The following is a 24,745-nucleotide window of genomic DNA, read 5'->3' on the forward strand; positions in this document are numbered from 1 at the left end:
CAAAACCATGGTTTATACAGAGGCAACAAATAAGGTAAAACAGAAATATTGATTCCCAATCCCATGAAGCAAACATGCTACTTAATCACACTACTACCATTGACACTGAGACAGTTGAGTGAAATGCACCCAGGATACCAGACTTACAGTCAGATAGTGTTAGACTTCATGGTCCTATTAGTCCGGCAGGTTATTTATGGCCTGTTTGGATGGACTAGGACTAACAACTATCCCTATTATGTATGTGGAGTAATGGACTAACAACTAGTATATGACTAGTGGACTAAAAATTAGTCTGCATGTTTGGATCTTTAGAGACAACTTGTCAATTAGTTGTTATTCCTAGGGATCAAACAGGACCTTATTCATATGCTAAAATCTGCATGCAAGCACTAATTTTACTCACAACACAATTCAGTAGCTCAAAGCTTTATATTTAAAAAGGCTTACTGAAAGAAAGAAAGTCAAGAACAGCAAATGGGGTATGCCAGGAGCAGCACAGATGGGAAAAATATACAGATTGAAATTGTGTGCTAAACACGAGTACACAAATAGGGATCGGAAAAGGCCTAATGAAAAAATCAAAGTAGAGAAGTTTAAACTGGGAGTTGCTTATCTAAATCTCGGTGCAGCATCAATTGATTACAGATTACTCATCGTATTGTTGCTGCTTATTGGATACTTCGCGACCTACCCAGACTTTGCACAGCTAAGAAATACAAAATCAAAATTGTGTGCTTACACAGAGAGGCAGACATATCAGCCTACTGAAATCCCTATGCAGCATCACTTGATTACCACAGAGAAACTTGCAAGTTATTACAAATAAAAGACACAAGGTTAAAAAGGCATGACATAACCAAAATAAAGTGTGTGCATGACTAATGTGAAAAGAGAAAATAAATACCAGACTCAAGGTATAGTTTCAGGTTATTACTATTCTGCAGCGCTCTTATTACTAGACAGTTCAGGATCATCAGGAGTGACTCCATCCTGATTAGATGAAACAGCTTGCCAGCACAGACTAATACCGTTGTTTCTCAACGTGACTCAGAATTATCATCACGAAGCACCGCCACAGTTGACAAGCCATCGAACAATGGTTTTTCATCCATACCACCAGTATTACCTTGCATCAAGAAGATGTCATGGCGGACAAGGCTCTCTTTCAACCTATGCCTGGTAAGCCTCAGATAAACACTCCATTCATACCGTGCCAACAATCTGCCATTGGCACCAGAAATGTGATGCAGATATTGCCAGAGGATGCCTGATTCCCCTCTGTCAGAACGGACGAGCACATCTCCTTCTGGGTCCAGTACCGGCAGCAGAGAGAAAAATGGCACGTCCAATTTGATCCGGCTATTCAACGACCAGAACCAGCTCTGGTGATCCTTTAGCACCCAAAGATCAGTCGAGCTGCCGCGGTAGTGGTGCAATCCAAGAGCGCCGCTGTTCATCTCAAACAGCTCAAGAAAGGGGCCATCAACAGGCGACAGCAAATGCTGGAAGGACTCGGACATGGTGTCGAACACCAGCATGTTGTTGACCTTGCCCTCGTCGTTGCCGCTGGGCAGCTTCAACGGGTGCCAGTAGATCCTGCCGTCTGCCAGGACAGGCGGGTCAAGGAAATCCATCGCCACCGCCATCGCCAGATCCCCGGACGCCCACGGCCCGGGAGGCTCTCCGACGCACCTGAGCTCGCCGGACCCGACGGTGTGCACGTGGTACACGGCGTGGCCGTCCTCGGCCCTCTTGAAGCAGCACAGCACTCGGTGCGACCCGGATGGGCGGTGAGGGTAGAGCGCGGAGATGCAGGCGGCGCCGTGGAGCAGCGTGAGGGGCGCGCGCTGGCGGGTCGCCGGGTTGCAGATCTCGAGGCCGCCGTAGGCATAGAGGATGATGAGGCCGTCGCAGGAAGCGAGCACGTGGATGTCGTCATCGGAGGCAGCGGCCCGGCCGACAGGATGCCGCTCGCCGGTGCGGTGGTCCAGGGCGTCGATCCTTCTCTCGTGCGTGTCCGCGTCCCAGGTGGTGAGGAGCGGGAGCGAGGGCTGGCGACGGTGGTGGGCGAGGAGGAATTTGGCGTCGAAGGTGAGCCGGCGGCGCCAGGAGCGGCAGACGGCGCGGCACCGGAGGAGGGGCATCACTGGCAGACGCGTCAGGATCTCAGAGATCACGAGATCCTCGGGGAGCGGGGGGCCGCCGCCGGCCGCTTCTGCCATGAGAGTAGTCACGATTGGATCTGGCTGGGGAAACGGATTTCTTCTGCTCGCGCTCAGGTAGCACGCCGCCGAGCTCCGGGCCGCTCGCGCGCCGGCTGCCGCGGCCTCGCTCGCCCGCGCCGCGCTTTCTCGCGCCGTCCGCCCCTTTGTTCTCCGATTTTGGAAGGAAAAAGCGAGTCGCTCGGTTTCGAACGTTGCCCGCGTTGGAAGCGGGGGGGGGGGGGGGGGGGGGGGGGGGGGGGGGGGGGGGGGGATTCAAAGAAGTAAATTATAGAGTGGCATAAAATAAAGTAAATTAATTGGTGGATCCGCACCAAGGGAGATGAGTGGGATAATTGCCTTTCCGAATCTTTTTATTTGATCAAAGGTACAATAGTAAATCCATAATTGTGTGAATAACATTTCGAATAGTATAATTTAGAATTGAATAGTGCATCTAATATAGTTGGGACAATTGCATAACTGCCCTTATTTTGAGATGTAACTGCACGTTTGCCCTTACTTTTTAAACTTTGCATGTTTGCCCCAGGTTTTCGAAATCGAAGACGCCGTCTGCCCCTGTTTCTTAACACCGTGAGTAGGACTTCAATAATACTCTCAAAAAAAATCGCAAAAAAAGAAAAAAGCGGAAAAGACTATACTACCCTTTATCCAAAAGACAAACTCCTCCCCTCCCACAACCGTAGATGCTCTTCTGTTTCCCGTGACCTGCAAGCGGAGGTAGGGTTTGGAGCGGTCGGCCGGCGGCCGGCGGCCGGGTGCGGGGACGCGGGTGGCGGGCCTCAGATCCGGGCGGCCCCAGCAGGTGCGAGGACGCGGCGCGCGGGTACCGGCGTCGAGCGGCTCCAGCGGCGGGCGGCTGCGGGGACGCGGCGAGCGAGCGGCGACCGGCGCGGCTGCAAGCGGGCGGGCACCGACCCGGCTCGGGGACGCGGCGACCGGTGCGGCTGCAGGCGGGCAGGACCGACGCGGCTCGGGGACGCGGCGAGCGGGGATCGGCGCGGCTCGGGCTGCTCGGCGCTGCCGCGGCAGGCAGCCCGCGCGGCTGGCAGGCGTGAGCCGCGGGCGACTGCGGGGGCCGGCGCGGCGACTGGCTGGCGATGGGTGACGGGCGCTGCGTGCCTGCGAGCCAACCAGGAGACCGACGCGATGACCCGGCGACGATGGAACAGCTTGGGTAAGTTTCTTCAACTTCATCCTTTCTGCAGTGGACAAATTAGGTTGTTTGATTAGATCTTTAGAATGAACTAGCTTATAGAATAAGCTCTGGTTTGTAGGACAAATGACAATCACATAAAACTTGTTGTTATGGTTCGGGCACATTGGAGCTTGCTGGATGGGGGACCAAAGACATATAGAAAGAGGGAAACATTGACTACAACTGTTGACCGCCATGACTATAGCTTGCTAAAGTTGGTAGATTTCATTGGTGAAAACTTTGTATGGGGTTCAAAGCAATACATTTCTTTGTGGCGGGCAGTGGAGGATGATTGTATTGAGATTACATCTGATGAACTGCTGTCCGAGTGGTTTGAGCTCAACAAAGACAAGGGGGAAGTCCATATTGTTGGTCAAATCAATGACTTTGAAGGGCCATTGCAGTTCTCACCGACCAAGCGCAGGCTTCACCCTAGTGTTCGGAACCTTTCGAGTACTTCACCTATTGATTTGGATCCTTTCATAGATCCAACACAGTCTAGTCAGTATACAAATGAGCTTACCAAAGTGCACATGAAAGTCACAAATGATGTATTGAGTGATAGCAGCTATGACTCTGAATTGGCTGCATCTTCTAACTCTGAATTAGATGAATTTTCTGACTCTGAGTACTCTAACCCTGAGTATGAGCCTGATCTTGAGATAGTTGATGAAGATGACAATGATGATGTTCCTGATTGTTCTTATGATGTTAATGCTCCATGTGTTGATATTGGTTGTGTGTTTCGTGATGTGAATCAGTGCAAATCGGCGTTGACCCAACATGCAATCTTGAATGATTATGCTTTCTGTACTGTGAAGAAAGATAATGAGCGATATCGAGCTAAGTGTATGAGAGCTGATCAAGGCTGCAAGTGGACCTTTTTTTGCCTCTACTAGCAAGAAATGTGTTGGATGCAAGGTATAGCAGTTCCTTTTTTTGTTGGGCTGGTTTTCCATAAATTGTGATATTTTGTTACATTGTCATCTTAATTAGATGCTTATTTCCCTTGCAGGTTAAGACAAACGGTCCGAAGCACACATGCAGTTCGGTGAATCAGTGTGGTGACACAATGGCATCAAATAATTGGGTTGCTGAAAGGGTGGTTGAATTCTTGAAGGAGGACTCAACTTTGGGACCTACGGAGTTACAACGTAAGCTAAAGAACAAGTACGCACTAAAAGTTCCTTACAGCAAGGTTTTCAGGGGTAAGGAAAAGGCTCTAGAGATGATATTTGGTAAATGGGATGACAGTTATGACTTGCTGCCCACATATAGAGCTGAGCTACTCAAATCAGCTCCAGGAAGCATTGTTGAGCTGGATACTGAAAATCATCAAGGGGATGTCTATTTTAGGAGATTCTTTGTGGCCCTCAAACCATGCATTGATGGTTTTCTACATGGATGCAGGCCCTACATTGCTATAGATGCTACCCACCTGACAGGAAGATCAAGGGGTCAGTTGGCAGCTGCTGTTTCTGTAGATGGAAATAATTGCCTTTTTCCGGTTTCCTATGGTGTAATTGAAACCGAGTCCACAGAGAGATGGACATGGTTTATCCAGAACTTAAAGGCGGCTATTGGTACACCAACAAGTTTGGCTGTCAGCACAGATGCATGCAAAGGACTAGGTGAGGCTGTGAAGGATGTGTATCCTGGTGTCGAACATAGAGAATGTATGAGGCATTTGTGGAAGAATTTCAAGAAGCATTATTCTGGTGATTTGTTCAATTATAACATGTGGCCGGCTGCCAAGACTTGCACTATTGAGAAGTTCAATTGGCACATGGGGCAAATACAGGAAAGGTTCCCTCAAGCAATTGCTTACTTGGATGAGAACCATCCATACTTGTGGAGTAGAAGCAAATTTTCTGAGCAATGCAAGGTAAACTATATCAATAATAACCTCTCTGAGTCTTTCAACAACTGGGTGAGAAAATGTAAAGACTTGCAGATTCTAGAGATGCATGATGTTATAAGGCAGATGATCATAACTACATTTGAAGAGAGGAGAAAAATTGCTATGTCAATGGAGGGCAGCATAATCCCTAATATAACAAAGGCTCTAATTGCTCAAAGCAAAGATATCAAGGACCATGATGTTTTAAGATGTGGCAATAAAACAGCTGAAGTTACTGCACCTACATCATCAGGATCATCTTACAGGTATGCAGTTAATTTGGAGCTCAAGACATGCAGTTGTAGGTTGTGGCAAGTGAGTGGAAAGCCATGTAAACATGCTTTAGCATTCATAGCGAAACTTAGTAGAGAGGTGCAAATGGATGACTTCGTCAATAATTATTTCTCTGTTGAGAAGCTGAGAAAGACATATTCAGGTGTGTTTAATCCAATGACATCAAAGCATTTCTGGCCACGTGTTGATCTTGGATACAAAATAAAGAAGCCTATATTGAGAAGAAAGCCTGGCAGGCCAAGGAAAACTAGGATTAAGGCATCAGATGAACCTGGTGCTAGAAAATGAAAGAGGTGATCCGAATGCCATGAACTAGGCCATACAGCAAAAAAATGCCAAGGGGGGCTGACTGCTAAGGAGAAAAAGATGAAAGCATCTCATGAGAATGCATCTGAGGTGGAGAGCAATGACCCTCCTACATCTTCCACAAGGGGAAGGGGTACATGTAGCCGATCATCAACTACTGGGTCATCCAAGTATGTTATCCATGTGTACTTTTTTCTATTTCTTATGCTTTGAACATACCTGATGATGCATTTTTTCTATCTCAAAACAAGTGATGATTCAAGTAATATTGGAGGAGGATCACGAACTGGGAGAGGGAGAGGTACAAGTTCATCACCTACTGAAACAACCAAGTAGGTCACTTTTTCACTTTTTCAGTATACTTTGAACAGGTTTCATCACCTACTGAAACCTCCATTTTTTTTTGAAGTGATGGTGCCACTCATGTTAGAGGAGGAAGACCATCAACTAGGAGGGTAAGGGGTAGAGGCAGAGGAAGACCACCAACTGGGAGGGGGAGGGGTAGAGGTAGAGGTAGAGGTGCTTCAAGGCTTGCTACTTTGCTTAATGTGTAGAAATGACCACTGCTTGGGATATGTAATAACTAGTCACTGATTTGTTGTGCATGTATGCCCTGGACATGTTCTTGGCATGTGCTGCCTTTATTTTGGTATGCTTAGTTGTGATCGAGACATGAGAAACTTAATGTGGTTACTGTCAACTCTTGCATTATGATGCAAATATTATGCTTATATATTATCTGGATCTCTCTTCATGTATTGTCTGCAAAGTTAAAAAAATATTATGCTTATATATTGTCTGCAAATATTATGATTATATATTATCTGCAAAGTTAAAAAAAATATGGGCAAACGTGTAGTTACAGCTTAGAAGATTTTAACAAGGGCAAACGTGTAGTTACAGCTCAAAATAAGGGCAATTATGCAATTGACATGTAGGGCATTTCTGTCTTTTCAGCTTGTACTTAACACCGTTAGCTCTCCTTCACGGAACAGGGGCAACTGGAGCCTTTAGGTTCAAAAAACAGGGGCAAACATGCAAAGTTAAAAAAAATAGGGGCAAACGTGCAGTTACAGCTCAAAATAAGGGCAGTTTTGCAATTGACCCTATATAGTTTGAGCCGTTTATGAGTTAGACCCTATAGGCGGCGGCGATTTGGATGAACCCTAGGCGGCGGCGATCCGTGATCCAGTTGAACCCTCGCAGCCACCGCGAACCTTAGCGGCCTCTGACGACGGCTTCGGTGGCCAGTGGGCCGCGTCGAGGGCGCGTCCATCCATTCAAGAGGATGGTGCAGGGATCTGGTGCCAACTCTGGTGAATCGGATAATCCCTCATCGGATTCCTACAACATTACTTCATCTTGCCAATACTTTGATCTATATCCTTTGTTTCCCTACTGATCAGTGTCATTTTTGTTTGGTAGGGGGAAATCCAACATTTGTGAGTTCATTTCTTGATGGATGACCAGGGGCCACCAGAGTTCCAGTAAGTTGCATGTGGCATTTGGCATCTGTATCGTCTGGAGGCAATCCAGCTGAGGAATGATGCCGTTGAAGAGAAGGAAGCTATGCTTTCAGAATAGGATCAGCCATGAGATGTATGACAATTAGTCAAATCTATGGGTTCATCATGTGCATGTTTGGGACGATGATGATTGCCATACTATTTGGCACATTTCTAAAGAAGTAGGTTGGTATAGCACTGTTCATGCTCATTTTGCATGAACAATGACTTGTTCAGAGGGAGGTCGTAGTGGATGCATGGGTGTGTGAACTGAAGTAGATGCAGGTCTGGACTATGCATGGTCTAGTGGTAATGGAGCCATCTTTGTGTGAACTGAAGTAGCTGTGTCTCCCTTAGCTGTGTCTCTTTTGATGTTCAATGATTGCTGTAATGGCTATGGTAAAATGCATGATATTTTGTTGCTTGATAATCAACTTGCTAAATTTGTGATTGAGCATGAGAAGGACAAGTTACATGTTAAATAGAGGACAACAATCATTGTTCATACAAGGTCTGCAATGATAATACAACATTGCATTAATCCACCTAACTTCACAAAGCAGGCATTGTTGTTCAACGGAGCTCAGATCATTGCCATTCACCAGCATAGCTGGACACCACAATCACCGGACAACTTTGGAAGGAGCATCAGTCGGACTGTTGCTACCATGTACACGTACAACCCAACTGGCGGCCCACGAAGTGGGGCTCATCCCGAAATATTGACAAGTAATATAAACGGTGACCACCGGTCCAACCGGGTGAGTGCAGTGCAATCCATGTTTACAGCATTCACCGGTTAGATCTGTTGCGGCACCGTGCATCATAAGCAGATGATCTTTCTTGTAGAATTCATGTTTTCAGTATTCACCGGTTAGATCTGTTGCGGTACCGTGCATCATTCACCTATTTCTGGAGTGCAAGGCAACATTCCAAGTTAAATGCACTCACCGGTTAGACTACAGCCGCACCGTATGATCTTTCTGGTAGAGTAGGAGGGTCAATTTTGAATCGGTAGGCTCACAGATTCCTAAAATATCGTCCACTGCTCTAGAACAGTGAACACGAGTCCAAATAGTGTTCATAAAGAACAGCTTCATCAGGTTTTCTGATGAATCCTTTAGAAAACATACTATTTGTCCACGAGTCCAACCGGTGAGTGCAGTAAAATATGATCACATCCAAATTCATGTCTTTTGTGTACGTACTCAAAGTCTTTCACAAGTTGGCGCCACACTAAACCTTGGTCGTGCAAGGTCTTGGAGGGATTGAAGCACATTTCACTGGAAACATGGAAGATGTTGAAGCACATTTTATCGAGGTCCTTAATGATTCTAGGCAATATCAAATCGTCCATCGTCTTTCGAGTTTTTCACTTCCCTAGTTTTTGTCATCAAGCTTGGATTCGTGGAGACAAATGATTGGGGGCGATGGGGAGGGGAGCGGTAGCCGGACGTTGGAGAACTTTTCCTTGTTGCCAAGGCCGCGTATGTTCCGAGACAGCATGGTAAGCATGCTATGGAACGGTGATCACCGGTCCAAGGTGTGAGAGCAAACCATCAGGAAATCTGCCGACTAAATTAAAACATGTCCGGTGATACCAATAGTGTGACTAGTGAGTGCAATAAAAGAGGCACACGTCAAGCAGCTCAAGCAAGCCGCGAGGCAGATGGGCTGTAAGCCCGTAACACGTGAAGCAACAGAAGCAGCCCGCGAAGTAGACGGGCCGGATGGGGGCGGGCGGCTGGTATTCCAGAAGGCCATGGAGGGAGGGGTGGGAGCGTGTGCGGTGCCGGTTCAGTTCCCGACGCGTCCTATGGGACAACTTGCAGCAGCACGAACTTATCTTGAAAATCCAACACGACTCACAAATCTGAAATGGAGGTTCACCCAAATGGAAAAAAGTTCATTAGTAGAACCATCGCAGTACAGCACAACTCAAAACTGCATTCGCCAGAAGGCCAGTGAGTGTAAACCACCAGGAAATCTGCTGAGGGCATGAACACATGTCCGGTGATACCCACGGTCTCACTAGTGAGTGCAGTAAAAGAGCAACACGTGATTCATTTCACCGGAGACAATGTTGGACCGGTGCATCTGACTGGTAGACACCAGTCCCACATTTGAGTGGAAACAACAAATCCATCAGTGAAAACCACGCCGCATGTTTGGATTCAGGCAACTGCTCGCCACGCCGCAAGTTAGGCAAAGCTCGCCACCAAAAGCTGCCGTTTGATGGATCCTTAAGCTCAACACGTCTGGCTAGGGACCATCAAGTTTCTAAAAATCAATCAGGTGATTTATTCTGGTGTCATACCATTATCATCCTCAAACGAAGTCACATGCACTCCATGCTATTAATTTATGTTATTGCTATGAACCCAGGGTCATGTTGTGCTGTGAGTTGTGAACTGACATTGCTAACTGCCATCCATTTGCACTCAAATTGGCAAATCGGATCAATTTGCATTGAAATAGGTTGCAGATGAGCCAACATTTTCATTTGGTCAATTAGGTGTGGGCCATATACACGCAAACTCCACTGGCGCCCACGAAGTGGGGCTCAACCTGGAATATTGACCATTACATGCAGTGTTGATCACCGATCCAATTTGTGAATCTGGTGATAGCAACGGTCTGGCTGGTCGATGGGATTAGATTGCTGTTGCAAGGGGAAACAGGAAGTAGTCGGAACAAATCAGGAACATGCGAAAAATGTCCGGTGATATCAACGGTCTTCCCGGTGACAACACTCGAACACGTGAAGCAACCAAAATAGGCAGCGAAGCAGATGGGCAGGAATACGTGAAGCAACCGAAACAGCCCGCGAGATTGTTGGGCCGGATGGGGGTGGGCGTCGGACCCAGCCCGCGATCCCTGCGCTTATTTGCTATGTGGTCATCGAGGACCGCGGGGATCGGAAGGGTCGCGTGTCGCGGGAGTCAAGGTGCCGCGAGCGGTGGGGTTCCAAGATGTGGTTATAAATGCTTAGTCGGGTTGGCCGAGAACTCCTTGCTCTAGCACAGTCCGCCTACCTGTACCGCAGTACCAGAGAGGAAGAGGAGAGGGTTTTTTTTCCAGCGCGTCGTCCCTTGTTCCCATGGCCGGCCGGAAGCGCTCCGCAGATGATGAGGCGGCGAGCGCAGCGCCACGGGGCCGCCGTACCTTCGCAGGATTCTTCATCGTCAGGGGTGAGTTTCGCTGTTGGCCTATTGGCTGTTGCCTGGTTCTTCCCCGCCGCGGCTGCGATTGAGGTTGCGTTGTCTTCTTCTAGCAGGGCGGTCAATATGGGCTCTTCTCTGCCCCACTCTGCGGAGGAGGTTGTCAGGGTGCCTCCTGGTGTGTCCGTCGCGTTGGAGGACTCACCGGAGTCCCCGCAATGGACAGCGTCAGATTGTGCCCGGCGCCAGGAGATGCGGGAGTTGATTCGGGAGGCGTCCGACGCCAGAGGCCAGTATTTTGCTGCGACACAGGAGGGGGAGCATCAAAGGTCTGGCCTCGCTGCCGTCCAAGTGACCGCCCTCCATGCCTCGGAGGGGGAAATGTCGACGATCCATGCGGAGGCCGGGGCCGCCCACATCCACGCAGCAGGTTGGCCGCTGTACCGGATCTCCTGAGACCCTATCTTTGTTTCGCTTCTTGCCCGACTTCGCCGAATGTGACTCTGCTCGGTTTGAGGCCTAGAGGAGGATTTGGCTGCTTCTTGCGGGGAGACGGAGGGACTGCGCCAGCGGCTGGATGACCTGGAGGAGCACTATGAAGCCCTATCCCGCGCCGCGCTCGACGCGGTGGGCATTCTGGGGATAGGAGGGTTGCGGTTGCTCGTCTGTCTCCCAGGTATTCCCGACTAGGTGGAGCGCGCGGTGGAGCTCGGCATCCGTCGGGGTGCAATGTTGGCGTTCGCCGCCACTCAGCTTCGCTCCAGCCAGGATCTGCGTCGGTTGGAGCCTGGTTTCCCAGAGGGGATGATGCTTCGGGAGCGGGAAAGGCTTGCCGACGACTTCACCGGAGCTGCGGGCTTTATCGCCACCGAGGTCAGCATCAGCAACCTCCTCGAGAAGGGGGCCAACCCGGATGTGGCCATCCCCTGAAGGCTCCGGAGTGACAACGGTGATCCGTTCAAGCCCACGGCCTTATTTTGTTGTTCCTTTTTCGTGTGGCCTTTTGGATGTCCTGCTAGTGGTTATCTGTTGAACATCTTTCATTTTCATTTTCATTTTGTCTAAGGAAAGTCATGGCGGCTTCAATCGTGTGGGATGCATGGCAAGCCATGCTAATATTACTTTGCTATCTTAATGACTTGTGGTAGTTTATTATATGATGTCTGTTGTTTATGAGCTTTGTGTAGATACCAGAAAATCTGTGGGCGCTTGTTTGGGCTTTTGCGAGGTCCCAATTCGTGTCCTTAAATTTGGATCGGGATCCAGAACGGTGGACACCAGTTCAAATGGTGCTTGAAAAGAACATTTTCATCTATATTTCTACCAAGGCCTTTCGAAAACGTCCAGTACTCATGTTAGTGCTGTTAGCTGTGAACTGATATTGCTATCTACCATCCATTTTCAATTTGCACTGAATTTTGCAAATTAGTTCGATTTGCATTGATGAGGTGACAAGCTCAAGAATAATGCTACGGTGGTTGTCACCTCTGAGCACCGATCAAACACATGCGGTTAACCATGGTGTGAGCATCGGGTTTCAGTAAATCAATCCGGTGAACGATTCCGGTGGCGCACCGGTCCCATCTTCAATTGAAGGGAGTGATTGGTTTGATTCCAAATTATGACTTGCCATAACTAGGGTAGGGCAAAATATTGAGAAAGTACTTTTTGAGGTGGGCTACTATTCTTGTAATCCAACAAATTGAGTCATGTTATGAGTTTTGGCAAGGCAAATTTTGGAACGTAACCAATCAGGGTCGAAGTCACATGCACTAAATGCTTTGAATTGATGCTACTCGTATGAACTAAGGGTCAAATTAGTGCTGTGAGCTGTGAATTGATATTGCTATCTGCCATCCATTTTCAATTTGCACTGAATTTTGCAAATTAGTTCGATTTGCATTGAAATGGGCTGCAAGAGGAGCCAACATTTACTTCAAAAGATCATGAACTAACAGAAAACTTGCACCAAAAGCTCGGGCTCTAATAGAACAAGTCGCATTGTTCAGTACTACAGACAGATCTAACAAAAGAAAAGCCACAATGCACGTACTAAAAATACTAGAGTTGCTCCATATCCTAAGGAACAATCCCGAGCCAGCGGAAGGTGTCCTCGCAGAGGCTCCGGATCCTGCATTCGTCGCTGCAGAAGTAGGACCAGTGGAGCGATCTATCGCGGCCGGTGGGAGCGCCGCACCAGCCTGGGTGGGATGCGCACTGGTTATCATCGTCGCGAGGCACTGGCCCAGGCACGGGGGCCGGCAGCAGGGAGTTGGGAGGCCACAGAACATCCACAGCGTCGCAAAGGCGTGCACGCGTGGACCCGAAACCCAGCGGTCGCTCAGACGATGATTGCCGGGTCGTCATTCGCTACCTCCGCCTGGAGCTGCTTCACCCGGAGGTTGGCCTTGGCACCACTGTTTACTCGCCACAGGACCATGGCGAGCATGTACGCTGCCGGCTTGTGGCCACAGTAGGCAGCCTGATGGAGGTCGTCCAGCGGCGCCTGAAGAGCCCCGTCGTGGTGTCCGAAGAAAACCCTCATCCCCTTGATGAAGATCGCCTCCAGGTTGCCCGCGGCGTAGGTGTTTGCGATCGGTCGCTGCGAGTCTCCGCGTCCTCCGACTGTCGCAACGCCCGGCTCAGGTTGAGGCTGCGGCGCACCAGCAGCGCGCCGTACACCCTGTCGCGCATGAGAGTGCAAGCCCCTCGGAGGTAACGGAGGTCCACCATGGGAGAGCTCGATGATGCCGCGACGTGGGCGGTGACCTCGATGAGCATCTCTTCTGGAAGCACGGGGAGGGAACTCGTGGGCTCCATAGCAGCTTCTGGGAAGGAGGTCGATGGCAATGGCGGAGGAAATTGGGGGAGAGTGTAGATGGAAACAGTGTCATTGACTTTATAGAATCGTCGAAATCAGGCGCCTGTCGTTAAGCTGCATTTAACTCTAGTGGTGGAGTCCGAAAAAGTGGAGAGGCATCTCCGTATCGGGAAATAAATGTGTTGCAGAGGAAGCTTCGCTAAGTCCACACGTCACGACAAAACGCAGGTACGCTCCCTCGGGTGACCACACCAGTTGGACCGGTCAGCACCAGATCATCGGGTGGCCGAGAGCATTGAGTTTCAGAAAATCAATCCGGTGATTCGTACCGGTGACAACACTAATTGCATCGGTCATACATATGTATACATATGTGTAACCATAGTGTGGCTAGGCATTGAGTTTCAGAAAATCAATCCGGTGATATTTCCGGTGGATCACCGGTCTCATGGTGATCCCCCACTGTTGTTGACATGTGAGATGAAACGAAGTCACATGCACTCAATTCATATACAAATTATTCAACTTTTTCACACCAGAACCAGTCTTCCTGGTGAGTGCAGTAAGACATGATGTTGCCGCACATTTCACTACAACAATTAGTACATGAAGAATTTTCATAAATGCAAAAAGGCGCTTCATATCATGGTAATACTTTGGTTACAATCCAACCAAGGAAGGTGTCTCGAGATAAACCCATGCTACACCAAGTCTAATAACTATGATAACAATAGGGAATAAGAACAATGAAACTCATGTCCACTGATGGTGTCATGCTGTGTCTTTTGAGGAGGGACTTGTAGTCCGGTATCACAGGAGAGACCGGTGAAACCACTGGGATCAAGTCACCAATGGCGGACGAATAGATGAACACCTGAGCCAACTGTAAGGATCACCGGGGTATCCGACCCTAGATGGGGAGGGGTGAATAGGGTCGCTAATCGCTTTTTAACCTGGGGCTCAAACTACTTGCATAAGATAAACATAACACGTCCTATACATGCTATTTATGACTAAGGTTTATCTATGCTACTCTCTACTTACCCCTAAAAGACTTGCAACCTAGCCAATCCTAATCAAACCAACTAGGAAAGTAAAGGTATGCAAGATAGAGTAAATGCGGAAACGTAATACGGTAAGTAAAGAGGTAAGTACAAGAGGGATGCAAACTCCCGTGTAGACACGGTCATGTAACATGGTTCGGCACAAACGCCTATGTCCACGGGACACCGAGGCTCTTCCGATCACCGTCTTGCACTACGCCACCAAGGCGATGCCGGCAAGCAAAGGCAAGTGCCCACAAGACACCGAGTCTCGTGCACCGCCACCGTCTCTCTCGGTCACCCGGCCGAAATCCACTACGGAGCTTCTCCACCAAGGAGGGGGTCTCCTCCACACCAAGTCGGAGGGTCACACGACGGATCATAAGGATTGCTTGCCGCAGCAAGACTTCTCTCAAGGGAGCTCTCGCAAGAACTAATCCCTATTACAAGCACTAAGCACTCTCACAAGTGTGCTTAAGCCTATATGATGTACAATGAAGCTCTATAGTGGTTGGAGATGATCTTTGGTTCTTGTATACTTCTTTGGTCTCCAGCATCCTCAAATGAGCCGTGGGGTGGCATATATATAGCCCACACACCCCAAACTAGCTGTTGGAAAAAGGCTGACAAAAAGCGCTATCACCGGTTAAACCGATGCTCCCATTTTTGTCATCACCGGTTTAACCGGTGAGTGCATTTTCCAACTAGACGTTATACTTCAACGGCTACCTCAATCGACCGACGTAATCAACCGATGCAGCGTCGGTTTAACCGGTGAGTGTAGTTGCTGAAAAACTAACTCTCTGGACAACTGCACCGACGTTCACCAATACCTAGCGTCGGTTCATCCGGTGTATAGATTTTGCTTCAGCTGCTGAGTTCATTGCACCGACGTATTCAACTTTCCTAGCGTCGGTTCAACCGGTGTTACCAAAACTCCAGACGTGCTCCAAGTTAATGCACCGACGTATGCAATTTTCTTAGCGTCAGTTCAACCAGTGTAGTCTGCTGATTTGGCCTTCTCTGAGTCCGTTGCACCGGCGAGTACAATTTCCCTATCGTCGGTTTAACCGGTGATAGTAAATTATCTCTGTCTTGATTTCTTTGACTTGGTTTTCTTCACGGTCTCTTCGATTCTTGTTCTTTGGACCGAAGAGCTTTCAGGGCGCTACCCCCGTAGGGGTGGCCCTTCGGGCCTAGCTACGCCTATCTTCTCTTTGTCATCACTTGAACCTAAATTCCTGGGAATGTTCATCTTAACAATCATATTAGTCCAAGTGTTGTGTGTGTCATCAATCGCTAAAACATTATATTGAAATATGGCATGAGAGACCATTTTCGCTACACCAACAAACCAAAGCTGGATGGGAGTGAGCGCTGGACCTAGCCCACTAAGAGTAGGAGGGACAATTTTGAATCGATAGGCTCTCAGTTTACTAAAATATGGACTGGTGATTAAGATCTCGTGCAAATTGAAGTTGTCTGAGTTTGCCCTTGAAAGTTTGTCCGGTAAATGTGAAGCCCCTGAATTCCTGTTCGGTGACTGTCAAAACCTTCAAACAGTCAAATCCCTGAAAGTTTATTCCTATGACTGGTAAGTTCTTGAAACACTAGCCAGTGCGTGGGAACCACAGTTCCAATATAGTCTTGTAGTACAGAAAAACGCTTCAGTGTTCATGTACGGTGCACCCACCGAACACCCGGCGCGGGAAATCTGCCGAGTACATGAAAACATGTCCGGTGACTGGCAAGCCCTTGAAAGTTTGTCCGGTGACCTTCAAACACGGTCCGGTGACGGTCAATACCTCCAAACAGTTGTAACATTGAAACATTGTCTGGTGACTGTTAATATCTTGAAACAATAAACCAGTGCATGGGAACCTCAGTTCCAACAGAGACTAAGTGCAGGAAAACGATTCGGTGATGCTGTACGGTGAGAACACCGGTCTGACTTGTGAGTGCAGTGAGACATGATGTTGCACAAGAATTTACAAACGGTACAGAAAGAATTCACAAACACAAGCAAGCGCTTCATAACATGTTTAGAGTTTGGTGACAATTCTACCAAGGAAGGTGTCTCGAAATACACCCATGCTAAACTAAGTCTAATGATACAGTTCCACTAATCTCCATTGCTGTCACTAACGAGGTGCACGAACAAGATGGATCCTGCTGATATACCAAGTTCTGTACCACAAGGAAAAGAAAGAATAATTTAGTCATCGTAACGAGGAGTTTGCCAGTGAAAGATGATGAGAAATTGCCACCTTACCTATAAACATTCTGTAGCTGCAATCGGATCATTGGCAAATCATTAATCTAGCACATCTTCTGGGAGTTTTGTTTCCTACAAATGAAGATGAACATTAGTCATAACTACACATGCCTCAGACATGGCCAGTTGTCAGCTTTGATGAACATTATCGAAAACTACCTCTGGTCTCAAGTGACATGTTGGCCGATTGTGACCCTGCTCCTTACACATGCTACTTTTGGAGTCGGCTCTAGTCTTATCTGAACTTGACTTCAACTTTTTCTTTGGTGCCCCTCTGGCAGGCACATGCATGGGATCCAGGACATCTCTGAATTCTTCACAATCGACCTCCGGCACTTGTGGCAGCACTGGTCCATACATGTTCCCTTCGTTCGCTCCCGCATTTGGAATGATCACATCAACTTCTTGTTCAAGGACACGTTTGTTCCGCCCATATCCTTCAGTTGAGAGAGATGCTACGAAGAATGTAGCGAGACTGAGATTGCGTAGCCCACGGTGCCACAGCAGGGTAGGGGAATAGTCATACATGGTGCTCTTCCTTATTGGCGGAAATGCACGCTTCGCACCCATTGTCCACCTTACCAAAACACAGTAGTCTGGAAGCATGCTCTCGTCCTGAATGCCCAATACAAAGAATATGTGTGAGCAAGGGGTTCCAAGGGATTGCAACTTACGACAAGAACAAGAAATCTCCTTCAGATTGGCCTCTTCAGTTAATTCGCATTTCACATAGTACATCATGTCTCTATTGCTCCTTCCTACAATATACTTAGTTGTATCATCGCCATCTAGAATCTCAACCAGAGAACCATTTTTTGGCTGCTTCCACGCTGAACTGAACCTTCATCTTAAAAATGTTTGGTGTGAACCTTTTCTTCGTGTTTACTTCGAGAATTGAAGCATCTGGATCTGTGAATGGCTCAGATTGCAGTGCATTAGCATCGTCATCTGCCTCAATTCTGCGCACCTTTGTAAGGCAGCTCTCATAGTACTGTACCATTTCTAACAAGGTCATTTTACCATCCAGCTTCATCTGAAGCCTAGAGTTCATGCCCTTACTCCGTTGGTTGCTCCTCAATCCTAAATAGCCACGAGTCCTCTGTGACATCATACTTTTCGAAAAATACTTGCCATTTCCTCTCAATCTCTTCTATGGAGCAAAGGATATACATAAAATTCTTGAACTCAGCCTTCACTGTATCATTGTGAACATTGCGCACAAGGTTCTGCTCAATATGCCATCCGCAAAGCCTATGCGGTGAATTCGGCCACACCACACTGATTGCTCTCTGCATAGCGAGGTCTCCATCAGTGATCACGGAAATAGGATGCTTCTGAATATTAGCTTCAGTAAATGTTTTCAGCAGCCACACATATCACTCGATATTCAAGTGGGAGATAATTCCACATCCGAAAATAACTGTGTGGTAATGGTGATTCACTCCAACAAAAGGAACAAGTGGCAGGTTGTACCGATTTGTTTTGTAGGTGCTATCAAATACAACAACATCACCAAATGCTTTATAATCAAGCAGACATTGAGTATCACACCAGAACAGTCCCTGCAGGTGTCCTTCCCCATCATTCATGTACTTGAAAAAGAAATCAGAATCTCTATTTTGACGTTCCATCAGGTGACTGATTATTGTTTGAGCATCACCAGCAGCAATTATCTCCTGCTTATAAAGATGGCAGAAATTATACAAGTCCCTTGATGTATAGCCAACCTTGTCATACCCACCATACTGAATCTCCATAATTTAAAATATCTGGTGTTTGCGGATCCCAGCAACCCCCAACTCGACAATTTCAGCCTTCTGCGCATCGCTGATTGATCGATGTGAACGCAGCAGACAACCAAGGTCGGCTGGAGCCAGCGGATGGTTATGTTCATCGATGAAATTCTTCACATACCACTGCCCGCTGTTTCGATCTAGTGCAATCACCAATTTCGCAGGGCATCCAACACGAGTTATATCCCGTGGCCTCCGCTTCTTAATCTCCTTCTTCACATACTTCTCTTCATGGTAACCTTGACGACTGCAAACATACCGCCGAAGGGTGAGCTCAGTGTGGTCACTGTTCCACTCAACATAGCTTTTCCTCACACTAAACGCTTTGCCAAGAACGTATGCGTTATAAAACTGGTATCCTTCATCTTCGTCAGCGAACATCTTGCTAACGATTTCACTGTACTCCATCAAATTCTCAAGATCCGCCATTTCCTACTGCACCTATCAACAACATTAAACAAATTAAATATACACATAGAAATTTTGCAGCATTTCTTTCCCCTGAGAATGCAGACTACAAACAAACATTTCGCTCCAATCATCTAATACTATCTTGAGAAATTTATCATCTAATCATGAAACAAGGGACCCATCAAGAGTAGGCGGAGTTCAAGTACTTGTGGATGGATGCCCAAACACGGGGCAACTGGGAGGGGACGAAGCAGGCGCAGGCGGCAACCTCGCGACTCGAGGGCGTAGGGAACACAACCGGCGGCGTTCAAACCCTACCTAGCGCGCGGAGTAGGGCGACGACCTATGGCGGTGAGGTCGACACAAATAGCGAGTGCGGGGCCGAGTGGAGGGTGTCAACGGTCACGGCGGAGGGGGCAGAGCAGGGCGGCGGCGACGCCGGCGGTGACTGGGGCGGACCAAGGCGGCGGCGAACTCGCGGCGATCCAGCGAGGGGCGACCGGGCGAAGGCAGGCGGTATCACTGTGCGGGCGGATAGCCCAGGGGCGTGGGGTTTGGGGGGCGGAGGGGAGGGCGAAATTACCACAGTACCCTTCCACACATCAAATTAATTAAATTAATTATTTAGGGGAGGCACCGGGAGGCACCTAGAGTTACCTCCAACCATTGTAAAAGACCTCTAAATTTAATTAAGTTATAGTTTAATGGATTATTCTGATTTTGAATATACTTGAAGAGAGTAGATTGAATTTTTTTTCTTCTAAAAAAATACTGGTAGAGCAGTTGTGGCAGCTGCAACAAGAGATAGAACAGGCATTTTCCAGGGAGCTTTAGTACTCATTATCCAGGGTGTGATAGACCCAGAATCGATGGAGGACATAGTTTGATTATCGACCCAAAATCGATGGGGACCACAGCTTGGAGAAAAAGGGTCTTGCTCTTGCTCTTGCTAGTGATCTTGCTGTCAGAAAGTTCTGGCTTGCTACTGACAACATCAGCGTGGTCGAGGAGATCAGGGTCAGGGCAGAAGCCTTTGTGTCCGTAGAGTTTGTTCACGAAGATGGAGCGTCTAATACAAATGCTCGTAACGTGGTCATACTCTAAATTTATCTTTTTTATAAAAAATATTTCATCCTCGAGATTCTCTACTCTATATATTCAGCTTCCTGCATCCATCCATATTTTATATCTTCCTCTATACCAACTACCTCAGGTGGGACACACGTCACATTTTTTTCTTTCTTACCTCGCAGGTCCCTCCGGGAAAGTCTATTTATCGCATATGCGATAAATCGTCAACCCATCGCAGAAGGGAATCGCGGAACCATGCGGCGCCCGGCCCTGCCCCTGTTCATCTTCTACCTCGAGCCAGGGGAGGGGGCGCGGCAGCCAGCGGGCTAGGGGAGGGGGGCCGGGAAGGGGTGGTAGGTGGGGGGAGCGGCCGCCGGCGAGGTTGCCGGTGGCCGGGGTGGTGGCGGGCGGCGGCTGCCTTTAGGTTTCGGGTTGCCGAGGTCCGGGGCGGCTCCATGGCCTCCGGCTATAGAAGAGAAGGGGGCCGGGGGCGGTGGTTCAGCCGGCCGGACAACCGGTGGGCGGCGATGGGGGCGAGGCGGTGGACGGGCGGCGCGGCGGCGTGATTGGTTAGAGTTGGCGGCGGTGGAGGCGCGGAGCCACCGGAGGCGGGGGAGAAGAGGACGGGGCGGAGGACGGCTTCTGCAGCAGCTCTGCGCGAGCTGGCATGTACAAGGAATAGACCCCCCCCCTCCCCCGCTCTCTCGCAGGCAGAGGCCTCCTCGCCGCACCTCCTCCTTGCGGCCTGGCCACCTCGCTGCACCACATCCGCCTTCTCCCCTCTGCTGCTCCGCCGCTCTCCCTCTTTCTGGCAGGCGGTGCGGCCTTCTCCAGATCTAGCACCGCTGCTCCTCGGATCCGACGGAGCCTACAGGACCGCAGTAGCATAGAGGAGCAGGCAGCGCTGCGGGCATCCCTCTCTCTCCCCCTCCCGACCATCCCCTTCTCTGTCTCTCTCTCCCCCTTCCTGGTTCATGGCGGCAGCGGCTGGGCGGCCGCCTCTAGATCTCGCGGCGGCCAACGGCTTCCAGGGGCAGCGGCGGCTCCTCGCGGCCATGTGATGCGCCAGCGGTGCCTCCTCCCTCGAGCTCGGCGGCCTGGAGCTCCTCCTTGCTCGCGGTCTCTCTCTCTCTCTCTCTCTCTCTCTCCAAGCACCGACAGTGGCAGCCGAATTCTTCCACCCTCTCTCTCGGTTGGCGAAGCGGGCCATGCGGCGGAGGAGCAGGGGGCGCCACCGACGACAGGCCTTGCCGCGTCACGGAGGCCATGGCCCATGGTCTCGCTCTCTCTCCGAGCTCCGGCGGTGGCGACCTGATCTACCCACACATACGAGCACGGGCGCGAAGTCCACACATACGGGGTGAGTCCAGCGCGGCGCCATGTCGCTTCTGGCGGAGGACTGGAAGTCCGCTCGAAATAGTGGAAGCGATGTCGTCCGCTTGCGTAGCAGAAGGGGTACCGAACCTCACTGCAACAGTTTTCACGCTAAATGCGTACCGCAAGATGGGGTATAGGCCCCCAGATAGCCTAACTTAGCTAGAAGTTCGGTTTATTGTGTGTTTGGTAGAATGGTGTGGTTACTGTCACCGCCTAAGAGCATTTGTATCTCGGTTCCTAAAGTCATCAATCAATCAATAGAGTGATGATTTCCCTTAAAAAAACTGGAAAACGGGAAAAAGGAGCTTCTTCAAAAACAAAGGAAAAAGTCAATTTATTCCCCCAACTATAGCCAAAATTTGGATAACCCCTAAACTATTATTTGATTCAATTTTCCCTCTAAACTATGCTATTTAGTTCATTTGCCCCATAATACAATCTATCACTTTTTGTTTCTCCATACACAATTTGAATTTGAATTTCAAATTTTGCAAGGTAGTAGTGGACATCACAATGCATATTTTAAAAAATATTATAATTTTTCTATAATATTTTTCTTCATTAGTTTTCATATAACTTTGAGGTCCAATGATTAATTTATTATTAAATTTCTTAATCTATCAAAATAATGATAAAAATTATGATATTTTTAATATGTGTTATGATTCATAATATTATTTGTTAAATTTTAGCTTAAAACTCCACTTATGGAGACATGAAAAAACAAATTGTATTAGATCAGGGTAATTTGAGCCAAAGGGTGCAATTTTGGAGGTAAAATAAACCGAACAATAGTTTAGCATATTATTCAGATTTTGGTTATAGTTGAGATGAGTAATTTAGACATTTTTTTAAAAAAAACTAGGTTCGTGCCCGTGCGTTGCTACGGACAAAATAATTTATTGTTAAATACAAATACCTTGCAAATGTATTACATATTTACATTCGGACCAAACTTGACGAGTCATGTGGAAATTATTTTAAGTATAATCATATATTTATTTTCTATGAATAGATAGGTACCCATTCGCTGCTTAGAATGAGCATCAATTTCACACAACAATAAAGACATACTCTTTGATATGAAAAATATTCATGCACCATTCCAAAGTAAGCAAACAAATAGCTAGATATGTGATAAAAATAGAACAAAAGAAAAAAATCAGTGCAACTTTATCGCTTTTCATCTCGCTCTCTACTTTCGCCTCCACAGGAACCACCCGTGAACAGAAAGCCTTCCAAGAGGGAACTGGTGCTCCAGTTGAGCATCCATTGTTTGATAATCCTGATCATAGTTTTCATTTATAAAGAAGAGAAAATGAACACAATTGACTTTTTGTGCAAAGTGCACAATTACATATAAGGACCATATAGATACATTGATGTAGAGTTGTAGACCATCCCTGAAATTTACTGATAAGCACCAATACATCTATACTGACATAGGCAATCCCTGATGACAATAATAGTGACTTAAGAAGGTTGGTGTCTTATCAACGGAATATCTTAGCAAGAATACATACAACTCAAAAAATAACCCGTGTCACAATATAACTAAACTCAAGCACATGATACAATTATTTTTATATTCTTTCTGGTTCTATTACATTTTCAAACAAATGAGTAGATTTAGGGCTTATTTTGCAACGGCTCGGCGTCCTCCTAATAAAAGTAGAAACAACAACACAACTTTGCTGTCAAAAGAGCATAGAAGCATCATTATTCAAATTTTCGTTCTACAGGCAGGGGTTGTACCAGTAGGAATGTTTTTAGAGCTACAGCTAGAGCATGGTTGCCTAGACCTTTCTTGAAATGTGATATGGACTCCACAAATTGGCTTACTAACACATAGTCCTCACACGGATTGAAAAAAAAAACACATAGTCCTCACACGGAAGGGAAGATTTGCCGAATTAATTTAAATACTTACACAACAAAAACAAGTTATGGCATGCATTAGGCAACCAGAAACGTAATAGAAGAAAACACAAAAGTACAATAAGTTCATGGTACCTTTGCGTGCCACTAAAATAAGAAAATGGAATAATTTATGGCACAGGCGAGGTATGTATGTTGATGGACATTTCAGACTCAGCTCTGCATAAACAAAATGAACAATCTAGAGAATTCATATGAGCATTCAGTTTTCTATTACTTGAAGTGGTGAAGAAAATATGAATATTAAGTCTGCAGTCACCAAGCACCAACATTATGTTTTTAATAACTGAAGTCCAGTTCTAGCACACATAACTAAAGTCTCCAATCTAAGATCACCACACACAATGGGTACTTTTTGTAAACTACAGTCCAATATGAAAACTCATGCTCACCTGAAAAGAGATTTTTTGCTACCTGTTCAAAATTCATTGTATAATCCTTTCTTTTACTATCATTTCCAGAAGCAAGGTGGGGAGTAAAGAATGATTAACAATCTGTTTTCAAATGTTTTGATTACTCCGTCCGGTCAATAGACGTTCTTGCTGGCTGCTGCTGCTTTTGATTGTCTGAACGTCAAGATTTGGTGACCTGCAGTATTTCATAGCAAGTTTTAGCAAGGATAGTTGGATACCTATTTGACTATGAAGCAGAATTAGTATTTCACAACAAGATTCAGCATGGATACCTATGTAACTATGCAGCAGAATTTGTATCCATGGTTACCCATTCGAATATGTTGACATTCTCTCAAACAGTCTGATGAGTGCATGTGTTGCTATTCGACTCACTACCCATAATATATACTACGTAACAGATCAAATTTTCTACCATTAATCAAGGGGACGCGATTCTTATCTATTGCACGATCTGCCATGCCAAAATTTAATTAGAATATCACAGCTACAAAGGAGTAAATTATTCCCAAACATATGTAAAACAGTAACACACCTTAAATGAACATTGAGACACTGCACGGGGTTGAGCTTCTCTGGCAGCAGGGCTGACGTCCTGACGACGAAGTCCAGGATTAGCATGTCCGTCCAGCAGGGGAGCTGACAGTTAGTGTTGCGATGGATGATGATATCTATGCAGCTTGCGCTGCACGCCTGCGCCATCACTACCGGAGACCTCGAGTTCGCCGTGTGCCCGAGGCATACGGCGAAGACTCGTAGGCACACGGCGAAGACTTTGCCGACGGTGTCCGACGGCAGCCACGGAGACGGCAAAACTCTTGTTCGCCGTGTGCCAAATGTCGGGCACACGGCAAACCTATTCGCCGTGTGTATATATAGGCACACGGCGAAAAAAAGCGAGCAGACACCGTCACGGCCAGCTGACGGCGTCGGCGGCTCTTCGCCGGGTGCATGCGCCGTGGACACACAGCAAACCTACAGGCTTCGCCGTGCGCCCGAGCGGCTGGCACACGG

At 47.6% G+C, this 24,745-nt stretch overlaps 1 protein-coding gene and 1 long non-coding RNA gene across 2 annotated transcripts; both read right to left on the reverse strand.

Moving 5' to 3' along the window:
* Positions 1 to 717: 717 nt before the first annotated feature.
* LOC120703397 lies at positions 718 to 2,380 on the reverse strand. Its single transcript, XM_039987459.1, has one exon. The coding sequence runs from the start codon at positions 2,223 to 2,225 to the stop codon at positions 1,041 to 1,043; it is 1,185 nt and encodes a 394-aa protein (XP_039843393.1). The 5' UTR covers positions 2,226 to 2,380; the 3' UTR covers positions 718 to 1,040.
* A 20,887-nt stretch (positions 2,381 to 23,267) lies between these two features.
* Positions 23,268 to 24,427, reverse strand: LOC120705111. Its single transcript, XR_005687785.1, has 2 exons — positions 24,267 to 24,427; positions 23,268 to 23,906 (listed from the first exon to the last, which is right to left on the reverse strand). It is a non-coding gene; the product is annotated as an uncharacterized LOC120705111 (long non-coding RNA).
* Positions 24,428 to 24,745: the final 318 nt, after the last annotated feature.

Source organism: Panicum virgatum, chromosome 4K (assembly GCF_016808335.1).
Source record: "Panicum virgatum strain AP13 chromosome 4K, P.virgatum_v5, whole genome shotgun sequence".
In the NCBI taxonomy this organism is placed as follows: Eukaryota; Viridiplantae; Streptophyta; class Magnoliopsida; order Poales; family Poaceae; genus Panicum; species Panicum virgatum.